An 18,863-nucleotide genomic window follows, 5' to 3' on the forward strand; every position below is an offset into this window, starting at 1 on the left:
TACTGAAACTGAAGCTTACCTTGTTTCCTCGCTCCTTTGTTCTCCAGCTGTGACCTGAAACTAATCTAATACATAAATAAATAAATCTACAAAGATATGAAAATTTTTATATATAATATATATATATAGTTAAATATGTATAATTGCATTTTTACACATTTTTCTTTATTTTTATTTATACACTTAATCATTTTCATTTTATTCATATGTGTATTTGTAAACATTTATATATTTTCACATTTATTCAAATGTGGCATAAATACATATATACAAATATATAAATATGGAAATAAATGTATAAATGAAAAAATAAATGTTGAAAAAATACAATTCTACTTTTTTCACGTTTTATTCATTTTTGTATATTTGTATACAATATGATATATTCAGTTGAAACTGAATGATTTACACTGAGTTTGAATATTTAGCATTAGCCCCCTCTGCAGGTCCTTGGACAGGTCCATCTTGGTTTTACTTTTCATCAACTTTTCAGCTCTTAAGAACTGCTACACATGCAGGCATAATAAAACAAGCATGAATTATTAAATTACCATTTACAAAAAAAAAAAATCACAATTTTATCCCTTATCATGCTAAATACCCATCACTCATAAATCATTAAATCTGACTCCTGATTCTTAGTGATTGTTTAAAAGTGCAGCAGGTGATGTCAGCATCAGAGATGGGCATAAATACATGAAATTTTTATTTATTATAAAATACAAAATAGAGTGTGGAAAAACGTATTTAAATACAAATACAATATTTTGTATTTTGAAAATATATACATGTGAAATTGTCCATCCAGTGCAGATATCCCTACAGGGTGAAATCTGTCTGGACCTATTCTGAATGCAAAAATGAAAATAAAATTGATGTGTACAACTGCTTAGAAACTTTTGATTTCACCCCCCTCAATATTTATTTAATGTAAAGGTTTTTGGTTGTATATAAAGTTGAGTAAACTTATAAAGTTTATCTAAAATAAATAAAAATAGAATTTATTTAGTTGGCATTTACAGTTTTTCAGAATTTCGAAAACACATTTCTTGAAACCATCACTAATTTTCAAAAAAACTTGAACAGAAATCCAAATACTCAAACTAAATTCACAAAACCTCGCAAAACGATTTCACTTACACTCAAAATCAACTGGTGCTCTCAGATCACACGAGTGAATCATTAAACACTACAGAGCATTTATTAGACACTACATGAAAAAATGGAGAACAAAGCACCCAAAACATTACAGGAAAAAAAATTATATTGTATTGAGTAAACAATTTTGCAATTCTATATGAAAAAGTATAGTAATTGCAACAGAGTAAGGTGAATATACTGAATAGGCCTATGAAAGAACAGCCTTGAGCTGAATACTGAATAGTACTGTATGTTTGTGTATATTCAGCACTTGGATACTGCAAAAATACTGCAGCCCAACTGCAAACGCCAAATATGTCAAATAAAACTCTAAACGAATCTGTCTGTTTATAGATAAATAATCTGTAATTGTTTATGTCTGTTGTAGATAAAGTTTAGTGTGACTTTATCTCCACACTGGCTTCTGACTGACACGAGTCTGTCCTCAGTGAAGTGTCTCTTCACGCTGGAGGAGGAGTCCCGCTCATCAGCGCTCACACTTTATTGATATATATGGAGAAAATCAAAATTCTGCTTTCTGATTTGTCACTGATTGTGTTTGATGATTTCCTCTGTTGTGTCTAATAAGGGAACAGTGAGTGTCATTGGCAGCTGTGAGTCTCTCTCTCTCTTTAGGGGGCTGACAGGAGCCAGTTTCTTCAGTGTGTTTGAGGAGCAGACGAGAAACTTGTGCTGTGCTCTGAGTTGATGAAGTAGTGTGTGTCGAGCTGAAGGAGAAGATGGAGAACTGTCTGATGCTGATGTTTCTGTGTTATATGGTAAAACTCATCACCTCTGGTAGGTACAAACTCAGAGTCAAGAGGGGATCTATTCTTTAAAATGAGCTGAAATAATTTACATATATTGTTACACTATTCTAGCATATTACATGTTTGGTATGTTCACTAATTGTCTCTCTCTCATGTGTAGACAGTGTGAGTGTGAGGTTGGTGAATGGTAATAATCCCTGTGCTGGTCGAGTGGAGGTTTATAATGATGGTCAGTGGGGAACAGTGTGTCATGATGCCTGGGATATGACTGATGCTGCAGTGGTGTGTAGAGAGCTGGACTGTGGGACGGCTGTAAAAGCAACAAATGAAGCTCACTTTGGACGAGGATCAGGACCAATTTCAATGGCTCTTGTAGGATGTAGTGGATCAGAGACTGCACTGAAAGACTGTACATCATATGGCACACAGGGCTGTAATCATGATGAAGATGCTGGTGTTGTTTGTTCAGGTAAGATGCTCCAAACCTCAGTCTGTTATTTCATCACTCTCTTTCATAATTCACACTCAATCAATAGCATAATTATGCTGGTGTTTACAAACATCTCTATCAATCTTATGAAAAAGGCAGTCTCTGTTTTATTTTTTTGTTCATAATAATATATTCTTATATATATCTTAATTCCTTATTATCTTAAAATAAACTATGATGAAGAGAGTCACCATTAAATATGTCTTTTGTATATTCAGACAGTCTGATCTGACAATCTTATTTATGTTGTTTATTTAATGAAGATTATCAAATTACAGATGAAAGATAAAATTACATATCTACGGTGAGCGGGAGGGACATGCTCATAGTTTTGTCGTGTTCACGAGATAATTTTGTCGAGATTAACGACATTCTTATGTTTACGAGTTTAATGTGTAAACAACTCTGCGTGACCATAGCAACCTGGGATTATGAGAAATGGATAAAACGAGGAGCCGTTGAATTATTAGAAAAAGTCGTCAATTATTCTATTCTATTCTATTCAATTATTCAAAATTTGTAAATGCCTGACAATTAAACCAATAATGTTTTGACTTTATGATTGTATTTATGATTGTATGTGACATGTTGTGTTTTTCTTTAACAAATTAAACTACGCAATTGATCCATTCATCAACAGTCATGTATAGGCTAATTATAGTTTATTAATTAGCCAAAATGAAATATATCTTAAATTAAACCTTTAAACTGCCCTTCCATTAAAATTTTAAAAAAATTCTAGAGCATATGTCAGGCATTTACACTAGGCTGTTATTTACAAAATGAATGTGAAGGGAAAATAGATCCAATACATAATGCATATAATAATATTAATAATAATATTATAAAAATATAAAAATATTATGGGAAAAAGATGATCAGTTAATGGATTTACAAGACTGAGATAGATAAAAATGTTTTCTTGTAGGCATATTTTATTTTATGTATTTCATTACTTCACAATTATTCATGATAAACTTCTTTCGAATGCTGTCTACGAAAGGCTGCAGTCTGATTTGGCCTGTGGTAGATATAATAATTAAATAATTAAATAATGTAACAACCCCACGGAGTTCAGGGGAGGCAGAGACCATCACACTCAGATGCCAGTTAACACGCAATTCTTTATTAATTGTTAAAAACATAACACCATCTCATAAAACACGTTACCCCCCTTTTTCATTCGAAATTGGTTCACATGCAAAGCAGACAAGTTCACATCAGGAGAGGAGGATACACAGGAAATCTTTATCACTTGTGTCTCTCGACAGACATAATCAGACCCCTAGTTTCTTTAGTGCTTAAACAGTTACTGGTTGCATTGGTCATATCCCATTCTGCTGTACACCTTAATTTAATTAAGCAACACCCATTCATTCAGATTAAGGGGGCGTGTACATTAATCACACCTAAATTCAAAATAATTTCCTTCTATTCTTCACAATAATTTCTATAACAATTCATGTAATATTTTCTTAATTCAGATTAAAATATTAATAAATCCTTCTCTGATAATCAAAAGTTTCTACAGTTATGCAGGTTTGTTTACACAAACAACTGTGGCCACGACAAAACTAAGTGAAACGAACATAGTGAATTAATTACATTCATACATGTGAAAAAAAAAATGTCAAAATGTAATGATAGTTTTCTCTAGTCCTCCAGCTGAGTAGAGATGTTTCATTAATAATCTCTTCTTATATTTCAACATCTCAGGACAAGGACTTCGATTTATGGACGGGCTTCACCTGTGCTCTGGGAGAGTGGAGATGTTTCGTACAGAAGGATGGGGTTCAGTGTGTGACGCTGTCTTTGACCAGCAGGATGCAGAGGTTGTGTGTAAACAGCTGGACTGTGGGGCTCCTGTACAGGTGCTGGGAGCAGCTGCTTTTGGTAAAGGAAAAGGCCGTGTTTGGTCAGAGGAGATTCAGTGCAGAGGAAATGAATCTCAGATAGATGTCTGTTCACATTCATCTTCACAGAAACACAGCTGTTCTCATGACAATGATGTAGGAGTGATCTGTTCTGGTTGAGTATTAACATTTGTCATCTCTTTAGATAAATTACATACACGTAATATACTGCTGTTGTTTTGTTCAATTATCTTAACTCTAGTTTCATACTGTTTGAAAGAGCTGTCAGTTGTTTGTCCAGGTTGCACAGATCTCAGGCTGGTGAATGGTTCAGACACTTGTTCTGGAAGAGTGGAGCTTCAGTATCTAGATAAATGGGGCACAGTGTGTGATGCATGCTGGGATATGAGAGCTGCCAGTGTCCTCTGTAGACAGCTGAATTGTGGGATTGCTGTGTCTGTTGTGGGATCAGACTGGTTTGGAGAGGGAAGTGGTGAAATCTGGGCTGATGTGTTTGATTGTGACGGGAATGAAACAAAACTCTCAGAATGTTCCATCTCTTCATGGAGTCGAGCTGAATGTTCTCACAGACGAGATGTTGGAGTCATCTGTAAATTCACACAACACTGAACTCATGGGTTTCAGAATAAAACTACACATTTTAACAAATGTAGCATATTTTAGATAAATATTAAATGACAAATAAATACTCTCTCCAGACAGTAAAGCTCATCTGGAGAACTGCAGCTCTTCACAAACTCTCAACTGCAGCATCACACAACAGCTGTCAGTAAAGAACACTGGTGAGAAAATCAACATCTGGACAGATTCTTCAGTTATTAGTGATCAGAAATATGTATGTACAATCACTGTTTTTCTGTCTCTGAATATCAGGTCGTGGGTCCATCAGGCTGGTTGGTTCTGGGGGAGACTGTGCAGGGAGGCTGGAGGTTTTTCACAGCGGCTCATGGGGGACAGTGTGTGATGACTCCTGGGATATTAAAGATGCCCATGTGGTGTGCAGACAGCTGCAGTGTGGAGTGGCCCTCAGTAACCAGCAGGTACCAGCCTGGTTTGGTCCTGGTTCTGGACACATATGGCTGGATGAGGTGGAGTGTGAGGGGAATGAGACGTCCCTGTGGAGCTGCTCTTCTTCAGGCTGGGGAAAACATGACTGCATACACAAGGAGGATGTAGGAGTCGTGTGTTCAGGTAAACATGCTGATTAATTTTTCCCATTAAAATTTATATAACATATTCATAGTATATTAATTTGTCCATAGTGCCCATTGTTTTCAATTTAGCTTTTCTTTTAGTGGTATTTTTGCATTTCTATCTAGAGTTTAAAGAGATCAGGTTAACTGAGGGCTGTGACGGGAATGTGGAGGTTTTCTACAATGGATCCTGGGGTAATGTGTGCTGGAACCAGATGGACAGAGACACAGTGAGTCTGATCTGTCAAGAGCTGAACTGTGGAAGATCTGGTGTTTTGTCTGCTTCTGCACCAAGATTGAAATCAGCTCCTAACTGGCTGGATAATTTTAAATGTCGACCACATGATTCCACTTTGTGGCAGTGTCCATCTTCACTCTGGGGACAGAATAACTGTGGTGACGATGAAGTGGCCAAAATTACTTGCTCAGGTGAGATGATATTTAAATGATTTAATATGGTCTCAGTAGTCATATTTCTGCAAGACTAAACAGAGCAGATGGGAAGATTATTTGTGATTGTTTAATATTTTATTTCAGTGGAGGAGAGTGATGAGTCTCCTCGGAGTCATCTGACATGTTCAGCATCTCCTCACCAGAGACAGTGTTCAAGTAAGTTTCCTGACAATACATAAGTTGATATTTCTTTGTGCAAACCTGTATTTTCCTTATTATATTATTATCTGTGCACTGGATAATTTGATTTTTAAATCAGTTTTAAATATTTATATATTTAACCAACTATAACTTCAGTTTGAGTTTTTTCTTTTTTTTTTTTTTTTTTGTAAAGGTTTGATCTAAAGTTTGATCTAATGTGTTTTAGATCATGTTCCTCTCAGACTGAGTGGAGGTAAGGGCCGGTGCTCTGGGAGGCTGGAGGTGTATCATAACGCTGTGTGGGGCTCAGTCTGTGATGATCAGTGGGACATCAGTGATGCTCAGGTGGTCTGCAGGCAGCTGGGTTGTGGAGCAGCACTGAGGGCTGATGGGAATTCAGTCTTTGGTGCTGGTGAAGGTGTTGTCTGGATGAACAGAGTCGAGTGCAGAGGGAATGAGATTCACCTGTGGGACTGTTCTCTCTCCCTGAAAAACCACACTGACTGCTCCAACAAAGAGCACGCTGGACTCACCTGTGCAGGTCACATTATAATTTTTTTATATTTGTGTATATAAATCAATTAATTGCATGATTGTTAATTTGTTTGTGTGTTTGACAGATTTCCTAGATGTGTCAGTGTCCTCTACTCCTGCCACAACAACATCAGCTTCTCCTCCAGTTTCTCCTCCAGTGCGCTCAACATCAGTCTCTCCTCCACAAACTCTCTCCGTCCCCCCAGTGCTTGTGATTGTTCTGGGAGTTGTGCTCTTACTGCTCTTAGTGCCACTGCTTATACTGATTCAGCAGAACAGAGTGATGAGGAGAGGTAGGAGAGATCCAGAGACTGTCATATTGTGTCTTATTCAGTGTGTGATCAGTCATGTGTTGTGAACTGACAGCAGGTTTCTCTGTCTACACTCACAGCTCTCTCTAAGAGCAGACACAGGATGAAAACTGAGACCGTTTATGAGGAGATTCAGCGCAGACACAATCACTTCACTCAGAGGGGTGAGACATGAGCCATCAATCTCATTTAATAATCGCATTAATAAGAGTCTGTCAGACAGTTGATGTTCATCTATTATTAGTCCTGTTTAACCTCCTGCTTTAAACCAAAGAATTCCTGACAGAAAACCACAGAGCTGCAGGTGCATGTTTATATATATGTGTGTGTGTGTGTGTGTCCCTACCTGTGTATATTTTTGGAAGGCAGTTAAGAACGGGTTCATGCAAGGTTACGTGTGTTTGCTAATAGGCCCAACAAAAAACATGCCATTTCTGTTTCTGATGCTTTTGTGTGTGTGTTGTGACTAATTCAGTGCTACATGATCCAAAGGAAATGAGGATTCAGTCTTTTTGTAATGATGAACATGTTTCTGACTGCTCTGATCTTCTTTAACAGGGAGTCTCATCTCTGAAGAACTGCATTCTGGGTATGAAGATGCTGATGAGCTTTTCCCAGGTCAGAGAGCTGAAATATAAATAAATAATACCTAAATAGTGGTCAAAATCTAATTCACACTTATAAATCACACATATAAAGTGTAATTATATCACTAAATTAAATATATGACCAATGACTCAAAGGCTGTGTTGATGCGGTTCATAATACTAAAACTTTTAACTTATTAAACAAGTAAAACGCTGTATATTATAATAATGTCAACAATGCCAAGTCTCAAGACCTGCAACAGCACAGTTTATATTTTGTTTTCTACAATATTCCACAAGCACCAAAACATATGATATGTTTTGATGCAGAAGAGATTAACAAAATCATGTCAGGCTACTATGATGATGTCATCACTGATGGACTGAAACCAGATCGTAAAACAGCTGTCACCCTGTTTTATATACATACAATACACATGTATTTACATATGATACATTTATAGAAGACACACCAGAGAGTTATAATTATGTCATGACAGGTGGACAGAACTCTAATATTAATGTGCTTTTACATTTTTATCTGTGTTTAACTAAATACCTTTTACATTTTTACTCAGTAAGTCTGATATGACAAAATGTGTTTTGTTTAGATCTTCATGTATGTGTAGTGGACTCACCGGAGCATTATGATGATGTCATAATTATTGGACAGAACTTTAAATGTGTAACAGGTGAGTCACACAGAACTGCTTTTTATCATAACCTACTGTATTATATATTTATTTATCATGTTAGATAATGAACATGTATTCAAACCATTAATGAATCATCATAGGTTTATCAGGTTTAATCTAGTCTTTAAAACTATTTTTATCTTAAAATAGTCTTAGACAGTCTTGAGGAGAAAGAGATCAGTGACACAAGCTGTGTTACACATTACAATGTGAGGTTTTATTTCACGTGTGTATCAGAGGGAGATCAGGAGGAGTGTGATGATGATGATGATGTGAAGAGCAGGCGGTAAGATGAGAGAAACATGCTGGGTTGGTTATTGCTACCTTTTTACATAATCTTCTTTCAATCAATATATTTAAAATTTAAACCCAATTTTAACTAAATAATGATATAATTATAATAATGATTTTTTTTCTTTTTTTTTTAAACAGACTATGATGATGTAGGGGAAGTCGTCAAATAAAGAGGGAGGAGCCATATGACTCTATGGAGACTGTTTATGAAATCATATTACAGTTACTGGTTCTACTGAGAGTTTCTTATATTGCTACAAATGCATCAATGCCTTCTGTTTTTATGAAAATTTTCATGTTTTATCAACAAATTTGAGTATTAAAATTTTAGTATTTGGCCTTTTATTTTGATATCAATGCTTTTAAATTAATAATCAAAATATACCATTCATTCATCATGTCACAAAAATATATTTTTTAAATAACGGTTAGAAGAAAAGAGAAATAATGCAAAATTCTATGAATGTTTAAGAAAACACTTTTAGGCAGTTCAGCTTCTGAAAGCATTTTATAGCTAAATATAATAATAAAATATAGATCTACCACTTATAAGATCTTAAAAAGCATCATTTTTTTTTCACAAACTTGAATTAACTCTAGTAAAATAATTTAACATTTTGTTTACTAGAAATATTACTGGGAAAGACAAACTTATGCACATCCTTGTGGTCAAAAAATAAAAAATAAAAATACACTCACCCAAACTGCAGAGTTTATTGTGTGATGGTCTATTTTAACTTCAAACAGTCTCATTTTATGTTTGATGGTGAATTATTTACGCTGAGCTTGAATCTTTTGCAGCAATAGCTCTGTATGCAGATTGAGGTTGGGCTGACCTTTCTTAGTTTTTCTCTTCAACAACTGATAGGTTGATATTTTCTTCTACATATATTTTTTCAGCACCTCCTCTCGCTGAGCTTTGTCTTTCAAAAATGCCTACAGACACACATAATAAAACATACATCAATCATGTGCTAAAGAATGTAAATGATTCCTTAATGACATCACAAAGGAGATTGGTTAGGAAACGGAAAACTGTACAATTCCATCATACTGATGGCTCTAGCACTGAGAATACATTTGACAGTTTTTATTTCTTCACCTCTTGTTTTCATGCACATTCCTCCTTTATCCTTTCATATTCTTGCTTTGTCTTCTGATACGATGACATTTTCTGCTTCCTTTGGATGAATGGAGTCTTATGGGAGCTGAAGACACAAATCAGAAATGTGGCTTCGTGTGTGTGTATACAATATATACCATATACATAGAGAGATATATATTTTTTTTTTTACTATCTGTGACTGTACCTGTCAGACTCTGAATCAGAGGCAGGTGTTTGGTCAGTTGTTGTGTTTGAGATGTGTTTCTCAGTAAAAGGTAAATCCAACACTGTTTTTAGTTCATCATATACCTCTGTCTCTTCATCTACTGCTCTCCCTTTACATCATTTCCTCTTTTTTTCTTGTTCTTCTTCATCTAGGCGTTCTTTTTCCGCCAGGTACAGATGTCTCAGATGCTCGGGATATTCCTTCCTCCTCACCGGATTGGTGATGCTTGATTTTCTTCTTCTCCTTTCTGAGAAGTTTGTCATATTCATGTTTTATCTTCTCCTTCCTTTTGAAGGCAAATCCCTTATCTGAGAAGGATTGAGAGGGAGATGAGATTCTAACAGTAACTTATACACTTAGTCCTAGTTAACTATTTGTTTTATAACTATTTGTACGACATTTTCTGGATCTATTACGTTGATCAAAAATGTAATTTATATAAGAAAAATAATTAAGTTAACTTTTTTGTATAACATGATATTAACGTTTTTCAAAATGTAACCAACGTCTTTATTTGTCATTGACCCTTATGTCAGATGTCTTATGTTTATTAATTGTTAACTTTATACATCTAAAATACATTTTCTGAAAAAGAAGCTAGGTTTAAAGTGGACTAACGTTACTCACCTTTTTTAAACTACCATCAAAAACTTTGTCCTCTAGAACCCATTTTCTTTTCTTCTTGCTATTATGTGTTAAACCACCATGTGCACATTTGTTATTGAAGTATTTTCCTTTAATCGGACCTTTAGTTTCTGCGATTTGTTTTAAAAGTGCCATGTTTCACGTTAACATATTCTAATTTGTGAACCAAACATTAGTTTGTTTCTCGCGAAAAGAAAGACGCACATTAATGACGTAATGACTATTTGTGTGAGGGCAACATATTCGATTTCACCATTCAACAAAACGCACACCGGTACACTCAACATGGCCGCGCATTCGGTCGCACAGAGGAATCATTTCCTGATTCGACTACTTACGTCTTAAATTACTGTGTAAACAGCTGCTGCTGCTCAGCCTGCTCTCAATAAATATTCTCACTTTTCTGTGCCCGTAAACAATGATATAAGATGATATGCATTAAGACCGGGTTCGGGCAAAGATCTTAAGCTCGAATGCAGAATCTGAGACTGATGACTGGAGACACTTCAGCAGGTAACTGCAGTCAGACCAGAAGCACTGAAAATGACATTTACATTCCACTGGATCTTTAATATGATTATTATGCATGTCAGATTCAGATTATTATTAGAAGGTCACATGTCATGCATTATCTTTACACAAATAAATATATAAATAAGAAATAAATAAGAAAATGAATACATGTATAAATACCTAAATAAATAAATGAAAAATAAATGTTAAAAAATACAATTATACATAATGAAATATAAGTAGGAATTCTCATTTATTTTTTCACATTTATTATTTTTTTCTTAATATATTTATATAATAATTTATTTTGGCAAATTTGGCATAACACATAATAGAGGCTGTCCTGTAATACTTTCACTGTTGAGAAGTTCCTCATGCAGCAACACGGAGACAAGACTCTTGTCTGCTCCTCTTTACAATAAGAAGTGTTTTGCTGCCATCTGCTGGACAAATGCAACAGCGCAGTATTAAACCCACATGATTATTGCTCTTATTTTATTCTCAAAGTTAAACCTGATGAAAATACATAATATTTAATGTAATAAAAAATCATCAAAATAGCTTTAGCAACAATATAGTTTTTACTATGGTGTAAACATATTTTTATTATTTTCTTGGTAAGAATAAAAGAACAACTGAGTAAAATCCATTAATTAATTCAAATTGGTTCTAGGAAGTTTGCGTAAGTGTTTGAAGTGTTCAGACTTACAGAAGTCAGTGAAAGTAGATAATATTTAATTTAATAAAAACAATATAGCAACAATATAGTTTATACTATGCAATAGTAAAATAGTATAATAGTAGCATAGTTTATACTATGGAGTAATCATATTTTTATAAGTGTTCAGACGTACAGAAGTCAGTGATCAGAGCTTGTGTCTGCTGTGTTCAGGTTCAGGTTTGATGCTGAATATAAGCTGCAGTGTTTCTGTATCAATCTGCTTTAAGTTTAGTGTGACTTTATCTCCACACTGACTTCTGACTGACACGAGTCTGTCCTCAGTGAAGTGTCTCTTCATGCTGGAGGAGGAGTCCCGCTCATCAGCGCTCACACTTTATTGATATATATGGAGAAAATCAAAATGCTGCTTTCTGATTTGTCACTGATTGTGTTTGATGATTTCCTCTGTTGTGTCTAATAAGGGAACAGTGAGTGTCATTGGCAGCTGTGAGTCTCTCTCTCTCTTTAGGGGGCTGACAGGAGCCAGTTTCTTCAGTGTGTTTGAGGAGCAGACGAGAAACTTGTGCTGTGCTCTGAGTTGATGAAGTAGTGTGTGTCGAGCTGAAGGAGAAGATGGAGAACTGTCTGATGCTGATGTTTCTGTGTTATATGGTAAAACTCATCACCTCTGGTAGGTACATACTCAGAGTCAAGAGGTAATCTATTCTTTAAAATGTGCTGAAATAATTTACATGTAATGTTACACTTTACTACATACGGTGTTTGGTATGTTCATTATTGTCTCTCTCTCATGTTTAGACAGTGTGAGTGTGAGGTTGGTGAATGGTAATAATCCCTGTGCTGGTCGAGTGGAGGTTTATAATGATGGTCAGTGGGGAACAGTGTGTCATTATTGGTGGGATATTGCTGATGCTGCAGTGGTGTGTAGAGAGCTGGACTGTGGGACAGCTGGAAAACCAATATATAATGCTCACTTTGGACAAGGATCAGGACCAATTTCAATAGGTTATGTATATTGTAGTGGATCAGAGACTGCACTGAAAGACTGCAGGTCCAACAGCCAGTATACACAGAAGTACTGTAAACATGGTCACGATGCTGGTGTCATCTGTTCAGGTAAGCTGCTCCAAACCATTTCATCCCTGTCTCTTAAAATGCTTACTCAAGCAATAAAATACTTGACATGGAAAAACTGCATCAATTTCAATCCCATGAAATAGGCAATTTGTTTAATTATTTTTTTTCAAAATAATATATTAATATTCATTCCTTATTCCTTTATAATAAACTATAAAGAGAATCACCATTAAATTTGTCATGTCTGCTGTTTTATTTTATTTTTATCTTATTTTACTCCGATTTAACAAAGATTATAAAATTATGGATGGAAGATAAAATTAGTGCTGATTAAGTGAAATTAATGAAACCCAAAATGTCAAAATTAAATGCCAGTTTACTTAATTATCTGTCTTTATATTTCAAAGACTCAGAGCAAAGACTTCGACTTTTGGACGGATTTCACCTGTGCTCTGGGAGAGTGGAGATGTTTCGTACAGAAGGATGGGGTTCAGTGTGTGACGCTGTCTTTGACCAGCAGGATGCTGAGGTTGTGTGTAGAGAGCTGAACTGTGGGGCTCCTGTACAGGTGCTGGGAGCAGCTGCTTTTGGTAAAGGAAAAGGCCGTGTTTGGTCAGAGGAGATTCAGTGCAGAGGAAATGAATCTCAGATAGACGTCTGTTCACGATCATCTTCACAGAAACACAACTGTTCTCATGACAATGATGTGGGAGTGATCTGTTCTGGTTGAGTATTAACATTTGGTATCGCTTTAAATTAATTACATTCTTATGTAACATACTGCTGTTGTATTGCTCAGTTATCTTGACACTAGTTTCACACTGTTTAAATAAGCTGTCACTTGTTTGTTGTTTGTCCAGGTTACACAGATCTCAGACTGATAGACGGTTCAGGCTCTTGTTCTGGGAGAGTGGAGCTTCAGTATCTTGGTAAATGGGGCACAGTGTGTGATGCATGCTGGGATATGAGAGCTGCCAGTGTCCTCTGTAGACAGCTGAATTGTGGGATTGCTGTGTCTGTTGTGGGATCAGACTGGTTTGGAGAGGGAGTTAATGAAATCTGGGCTGATGTGTTTGATTGTGACGGGAATGAAACAAAACTCTCAGAATGTTCCATCTCTTCATGGAGTCGAGCTGAATGTTCTCACAGACGAGATGTTGGAGTCATCTGCTCTGGTGAGCACATTCACACTATGGTTTCAGACTAAAATTACACATTTTAATAAATGTAGAATATTTTACATATAGAATGAATGGCAAATTAATATTATCTCCAAGCTCATCTATTGAACTGCAGTTCTCAACAAACTCTCAGTGAGCTAGTGTTTGAATCAACATCTGGGCAGATTCTTTAGTTGTTAGTGATCAGCAGTGTACATGTACAATCAATGTTTTTCTTTCTCTGGATAGCAGGTCGCAGGTCCCTCAGACTGGTGGGTTCTGGGGGAGACTGTGCAGGGAGGCTGGAGGTTTTTCACAATGGCTCATGGGGGACAGTGTGTGATGACTCCTGGGATATTAAAGATGCCCATGTGGTGTGCAGACAGCTGCAGTGTGGAGTGGCCCTCAGTAACCAGCAGGTACCAGCCTGGTTTGGTCCTGGTTCTGGACACATATGGCTGGATGAGGTGGAGTGTGAGGGGAATGAGACGTCCCTGTGGAGCTGCTCTTCTTCAGGCTGGGGAAAACATGACTGTCAACACAAGGAGGATGTAGGAGTAGTGTGCTCAGGTAAACATGCTGAATGCTAATATGGCTATAAAATATTTTAAAGGGGTCATATAATGTTGCTAAAAATGTCTGCATTTGTGATCAGAGAAACGACAAACAACATGCGCTACTCTACCATACTGAAAACTTGCGTTTGAATATTCAGTTGCAAATTCTTTAAATATAAAAATTTACTTACAGGCTGTGAGTCAGAACAGACAGCATTGTACCCCTTGAACACATTTAACGCACATGCCCCGGCCCGCCCCCAGACCTGTACATCATCTTATATTTCATTCAGTTGACTACTGATAAATATCATGCACTCCATAAATGCAGTTATGCCCTAAAATTCAAGATAATGGGGTAATATTAGCCCCTGTATGAGTTTTTGTCTAATATTTATATCATATTCATATGTTCATGTTTTCCTGGGTCTGTGCAAGCAACAAGTGGATGGGCAATCTGCTAATGTTTCATGTTGACATGACATGAAATGGCTTGAGATTAGTTTTAAAAAGGATCAGAGTCTACACCTACTTTTGATAGACAATAACTTTATACACAGTGAATTTCAGATTTAAAACTTTGCAGGATTTTTTCATTCACTTCACACTTCATGAAAGGTTAAACTGAATTTTTATTTTATTCTCCTAATTTCTGCTTTATTCTCTAAATTTTACGACCTTTATCTTGTAATCTTAGATTTTTAAAATTTATTTAATGTGGCATTAAAACACTGTCATACTAAAACACCATCGTAAGTTCACCCCAAATTAAAAATCTTTCATCATTTACTCACCTTCATGTAGTTTTACACCTGAATAACTTAAAGAAGGTAGTTTAAACACTGTTGGTAACAGCAGATTTAGTTGCCAGTGACTTTCATTGCATGAACAAAAAATACTGAGATGTTTCTCAAATCATCTTTCTTTATGTTCCATAGTTTATGTTAGGCTGTTGTAGCCTAAATGTTTGTGTAATAAATTTTATGTTGAATCAAATAAAATATTTTTCTAAAGCTACTATTTTATATCTACTTAATACTTTTCTCGTTTAACTCAATAATAGCTTTATATTACCTTTTGTGGCTATTTTCAAAGTTAAATTTAGTTTAGTTCATTTGTTTCTGAAATTAATAGCGATTAATCCCACCTAAAGTTAAAGTTTTTCAGTATACTTTTATATTGCAATAATTTCACATTCAATCTTCAAATTAATGCAGAAACAACAAAGACAATATATTTGTAATAATTGTTTAGTGGCATCTTTTATTACATATCCATAATGCCCAGATTTTTACACTTTGGTATTTTAAAATGACATTTTCTTTTCATTTCTATCTAGAGTTTAAAGAGATCAGGTTAACTGAGGGCTGTGAAGGAAATCTGGAGGTTTTCTACAATGGATCCTGGGGTAATGTGTGCTGGAACCAGATGGACAGAGACACAGTGAGTCTGATCTGTCAAGAGCTGAACTGTGGAAGATCTGGTGATTTGTCTGCTTCTACAGCAAAAGTGAAATCAGCTCCTAACTGGCTGGATAAAGTTACATGTCGACCACATGACTCAAATCTGTGGCAGTGTCCTTCTTCACCCTGGGGACAAAATAACTGTAATAATAAGGATGAAGTGGCCAAAATCACCTGCTCAAGTGAGACGATATTTAAATAATGTAAAATGGTCTTAGTAGTGATGTTTCTTTAAACACAATGTTTTTATCTAATATGGTGAGTAAACTAATGTTTATGAAAGACTAACCTGAGCTGATGGAAAGAGCCTAAAAATTATTTATGAGGCTTAAATTATGTTTTCACATTGATATGTTTCACTGTGAGGTGTTACAATTTGTGCCTTGTATCTGAATGTTCTCTTTATGTTTTAATCTCAGAGGAGGAGAATCATGAGTCTTCTCGGAGTCGTTTGTCTTGTTTTATCTCACCATCTCCTCAACAAAAACAGTGTTCAAGTAAGTTTTTTTTAAAACAAATTTGGTACATTTTAGTTATTTAAACTTTTTTTATTTTTATATTTTTTTGCTTTAAAGGTCCCGTTTTACGTACTTTTTTTGAAGCTTTGATTGTGTTTACAGTGTGCAATATAACGTGTTCATGTTTCGCGTGTAAAAATACACAGTATTTTTCACACAATTCACCTATCTGTATACCGCTGTTTTCAGTGTAATAAAAACGGGCTGATATCTTCCTTGTTCTATAAAGTCCCTCCTTCAGAAATGCGTAACGAGTTCTGATTGGGCCTGTTGTTCCTGTGTTGTGATTCGACAGCAACTGAGCGCGTGCTGCCCTCCTGGAAACGCGATTGGACTAGTTTTGAGAAGCAAGGGGGCAGGAGCATGGGCAGGAGATGTATTTATAGTCACAGGAGCGTTTTTACTGACGATATGCGCATGAAAATCGCATTAGATTTTTTGCACAGCCCTAACATCTAGTTAACAAACCTAACAGCACTGCCCTTTGTGTAATAAGTTACAGAAACTGTTAAACACACCAACTTAAATAATAAAATACACTTACCGGTTGTGGTCCATAAACAACACCTTCTTCAGACAAAGAGGGAACTGCTCCATCTTTCAAGAATAATCTTTGTGCGAATCCGGCATTAAACTGATTGAGATTGAGGAAGTTATCCCCAGCAAGCTGTCCTCAGCAAAATTTGTTGCACATAGTTTTACATGTGGATTATAATTTTGGGGAACCGAGTTAAACATAAATTGTAACCATTAATCTCCAAGTACAGCATCCCTGGGAAGCCCAAACAAAGATGATTGGACTCCGAGATGATAATAACTGCTTTTCAAACGACATGGTGACAAACACAAACACATCTCTTCCTCCTTCTCCGTCGGAGCACAACAAGGCCACGCCCCCCTTTTTGTTAATTCATGTGGGCGGAGGTTAGTCAAAAAACTGTTTTAGTGACGTCATTACTGCAGGAACTAGAGGGCTGTAGTCCAAACGGGTCGTTTTTTGTAGGCGAATTCTGTTAAATCAAATATTTCGCTTGGCATTGAACTTTGAGCTTTAGAATTTTACAGATATTATATATATATATACTCTATCAACAACATTACACACTAACTAAAGTTTAAAACATGGAATCACGAAGAAGGGGACCTTTAAATATGTGTGTTCAAAGAAGATCAAGAAGTCTAATCATACATTTAAAGCCATCTTGGTTTAGCTTCAGTGTGCTTTGTTATAAATTATGTTTTGAAGCTGCTCAGTGCTGGTTGATGTGTATGTTTTAGAGAATATTCCTCTCAGACTGAATGGAGGGGAGGGCCGGTGCTCTGGGAGGCTGGAGGTGTATCATAACGCTGTGTGGGGCTCAGTCTGTGATGATCAGTGGGACATCAACGATGCTCAGGTGGTCTGCAGGCAGCTGGGTTGTGGAGAAGCACTGCTTTCTGATGGGAATTCAACCTTTGGTGCTGGTGAAGGTGTTGTGTGGATGAACAAAGGTCAATGTAGAGGGAATGAGATTCACCTGTGGGACTGTCCTCTCTCCTTGAATAACCACACTGACTGCGCCCACAAGAAACATGTTAGACTCAACTGTACAGGTTACAGCAAAAAAAAATTAAATAATTTTCTAATAGTGCTAATAATATTTGTCATTTGCATGATTATTAATGTGTTTATGTATGTTCTGCCAGATTTGTCAGTGTCAACTACTCCTGCAATAACAACTTCAGCTTCTCCTCCAGTGCGCTCAACATCAGTCAGTCCTCCAGCAGTGTGTCTCTCCCCCCGCCCAGTGCTTGTGATTGTTCTGGGAGTTGTGCTCTTACTGCTCTTAGTGCCACTGCTTATACTGATTCAGCAGAACAGAGTGATGAGGATAGGTAGGAGAGATCCAGAGACTGTCATTTGTGTCTTATTCAGCGTGTGATCAGTCATGTGTTGTGAACTGACAGCAGGTTTGTCTGTCTACACTCACAGCTCTCTCTAAGAGGAGACACAGGACGACGACTGCGGCTGCTTATGAAGAGATTCATTTAAGACACAATCACTTCACTCAGAGGGGTAAAACATAAGCCATCAATCTCATTTAATAGCATTAATAAGAGTCTGTCAGTTGATGTTCATCTATTATTAGTCCTGTTAAACCTCCTGCTTCAAACCAAAGAATTCCTGAAAAAACCACAGAGCTGCAGGTGCATGTTTATATGTTATTGTGTGTGTGTGTGAGGTGAGCATGTGTCAGTCAGTGCCTCCTCCTGTGTGTATTTTTAGAGGGTCGTAAGCAGGGGCTCATGTTTGTACAAGTACAGTAGGTGCAGGTATGTGTGTGTGTCTCTTCCTGCATGTATTTCTGGAAGGCAGTAAGGAATGGTTTCATGTGTGTATGCTAGTAGGCCTAAACTCCATTGGATTTATGTGTTGAATGCTTAAATAATTAAAT

General features: G+C 36.3%; 2 protein-coding genes and 1 pseudogene across 3 annotated transcripts in view; 2 read left to right on the forward strand and 1 right to left on the reverse strand.

Moving 5' to 3' along the window:
- The window catches only part of LOC127956567 (uncharacterized), a 355,838-nt gene that overhangs the window by 334,230 nt on the left and 2,745 nt on the right, over positions 1-18,863 (forward strand). Inside the window, exons 26-45 of the mRNA XM_052554600.1 lie at positions 5,594-5,896; positions 6,005-6,076; positions 6,288-6,602; positions 6,691-6,888; positions 6,987-7,070; positions 7,465-7,524; positions 8,105-8,185; positions 8,339-8,474; positions 11,864-11,869; positions 12,162-12,220; positions 12,328-12,348; positions 12,452-12,769; positions 13,138-13,455; positions 13,591-13,905; positions 14,140-14,460; positions 15,787-16,092; positions 16,330-16,407; positions 17,707-18,021; positions 18,115-18,303; positions 18,401-18,484. Coding sequence (XP_052410560.1) covers positions 5,594-5,896; positions 6,005-6,076; positions 6,288-6,602; positions 6,691-6,888; positions 6,987-7,070; positions 7,465-7,524; positions 8,105-8,185; positions 8,339-8,474; positions 11,864-11,869; positions 12,162-12,220; positions 12,328-12,348; positions 12,452-12,769; positions 13,138-13,455; positions 13,591-13,905; positions 14,140-14,460; positions 15,787-16,092; positions 16,330-16,407; positions 17,707-18,021; positions 18,115-18,303; positions 18,401-18,484 — 3,579 coding nt within the window. The remainder of the gene's footprint in view (positions 1-5,593; positions 5,897-6,004; positions 6,077-6,287; positions 6,603-6,690; positions 6,889-6,986; positions 7,071-7,464; positions 7,525-8,104; positions 8,186-8,338; positions 8,475-11,863; positions 11,870-12,161; positions 12,221-12,327; positions 12,349-12,451; positions 12,770-13,137; positions 13,456-13,590; positions 13,906-14,139; positions 14,461-15,786; positions 16,093-16,329; positions 16,408-17,706; positions 18,022-18,114; positions 18,304-18,400; positions 18,485-18,863) is intronic.
- LOC127956359 (deleted in malignant brain tumors 1 protein-like) lies at positions 1,694-4,898 on the forward strand. Of its 2 annotated transcripts, none has more exons than XM_052554217.1 (4): positions 1,694-1,938; positions 2,071-2,379; positions 4,117-4,428; positions 4,555-4,898. In XM_052554217.1, the coding sequence occupies exons 1-4, from the start codon at positions 1,881-1,883 to the stop codon at positions 4,881-4,883; spliced, it is 1,008 nt and encodes a 335-aa protein (XP_052410177.1). In that variant the 5' UTR covers positions 1,694-1,880; the 3' UTR covers positions 4,884-4,898. The 2 variants fall into 2 exon arrangements, with proteins under 2 accessions (XP_052410177.1, XP_052410178.1); XM_052554218.1 differs by lacking the exon at positions 4,555-4,898 and having other exon boundaries at positions 4,117-4,293; positions 4,383-4,417.
- LOC127956366 (thyroid transcription factor 1-associated protein 26 homolog) lies at positions 6,971-10,744 on the reverse strand (annotated as a pseudogene).

Source organism: Carassius gibelio, chromosome B4, assembly GCF_023724105.1.
Source record: "Carassius gibelio isolate Cgi1373 ecotype wild population from Czech Republic chromosome B4, carGib1.2-hapl.c, whole genome shotgun sequence".
Taxonomy (NCBI): domain Eukaryota; kingdom Metazoa; phylum Chordata; class Actinopteri; order Cypriniformes; family Cyprinidae; genus Carassius; species Carassius gibelio.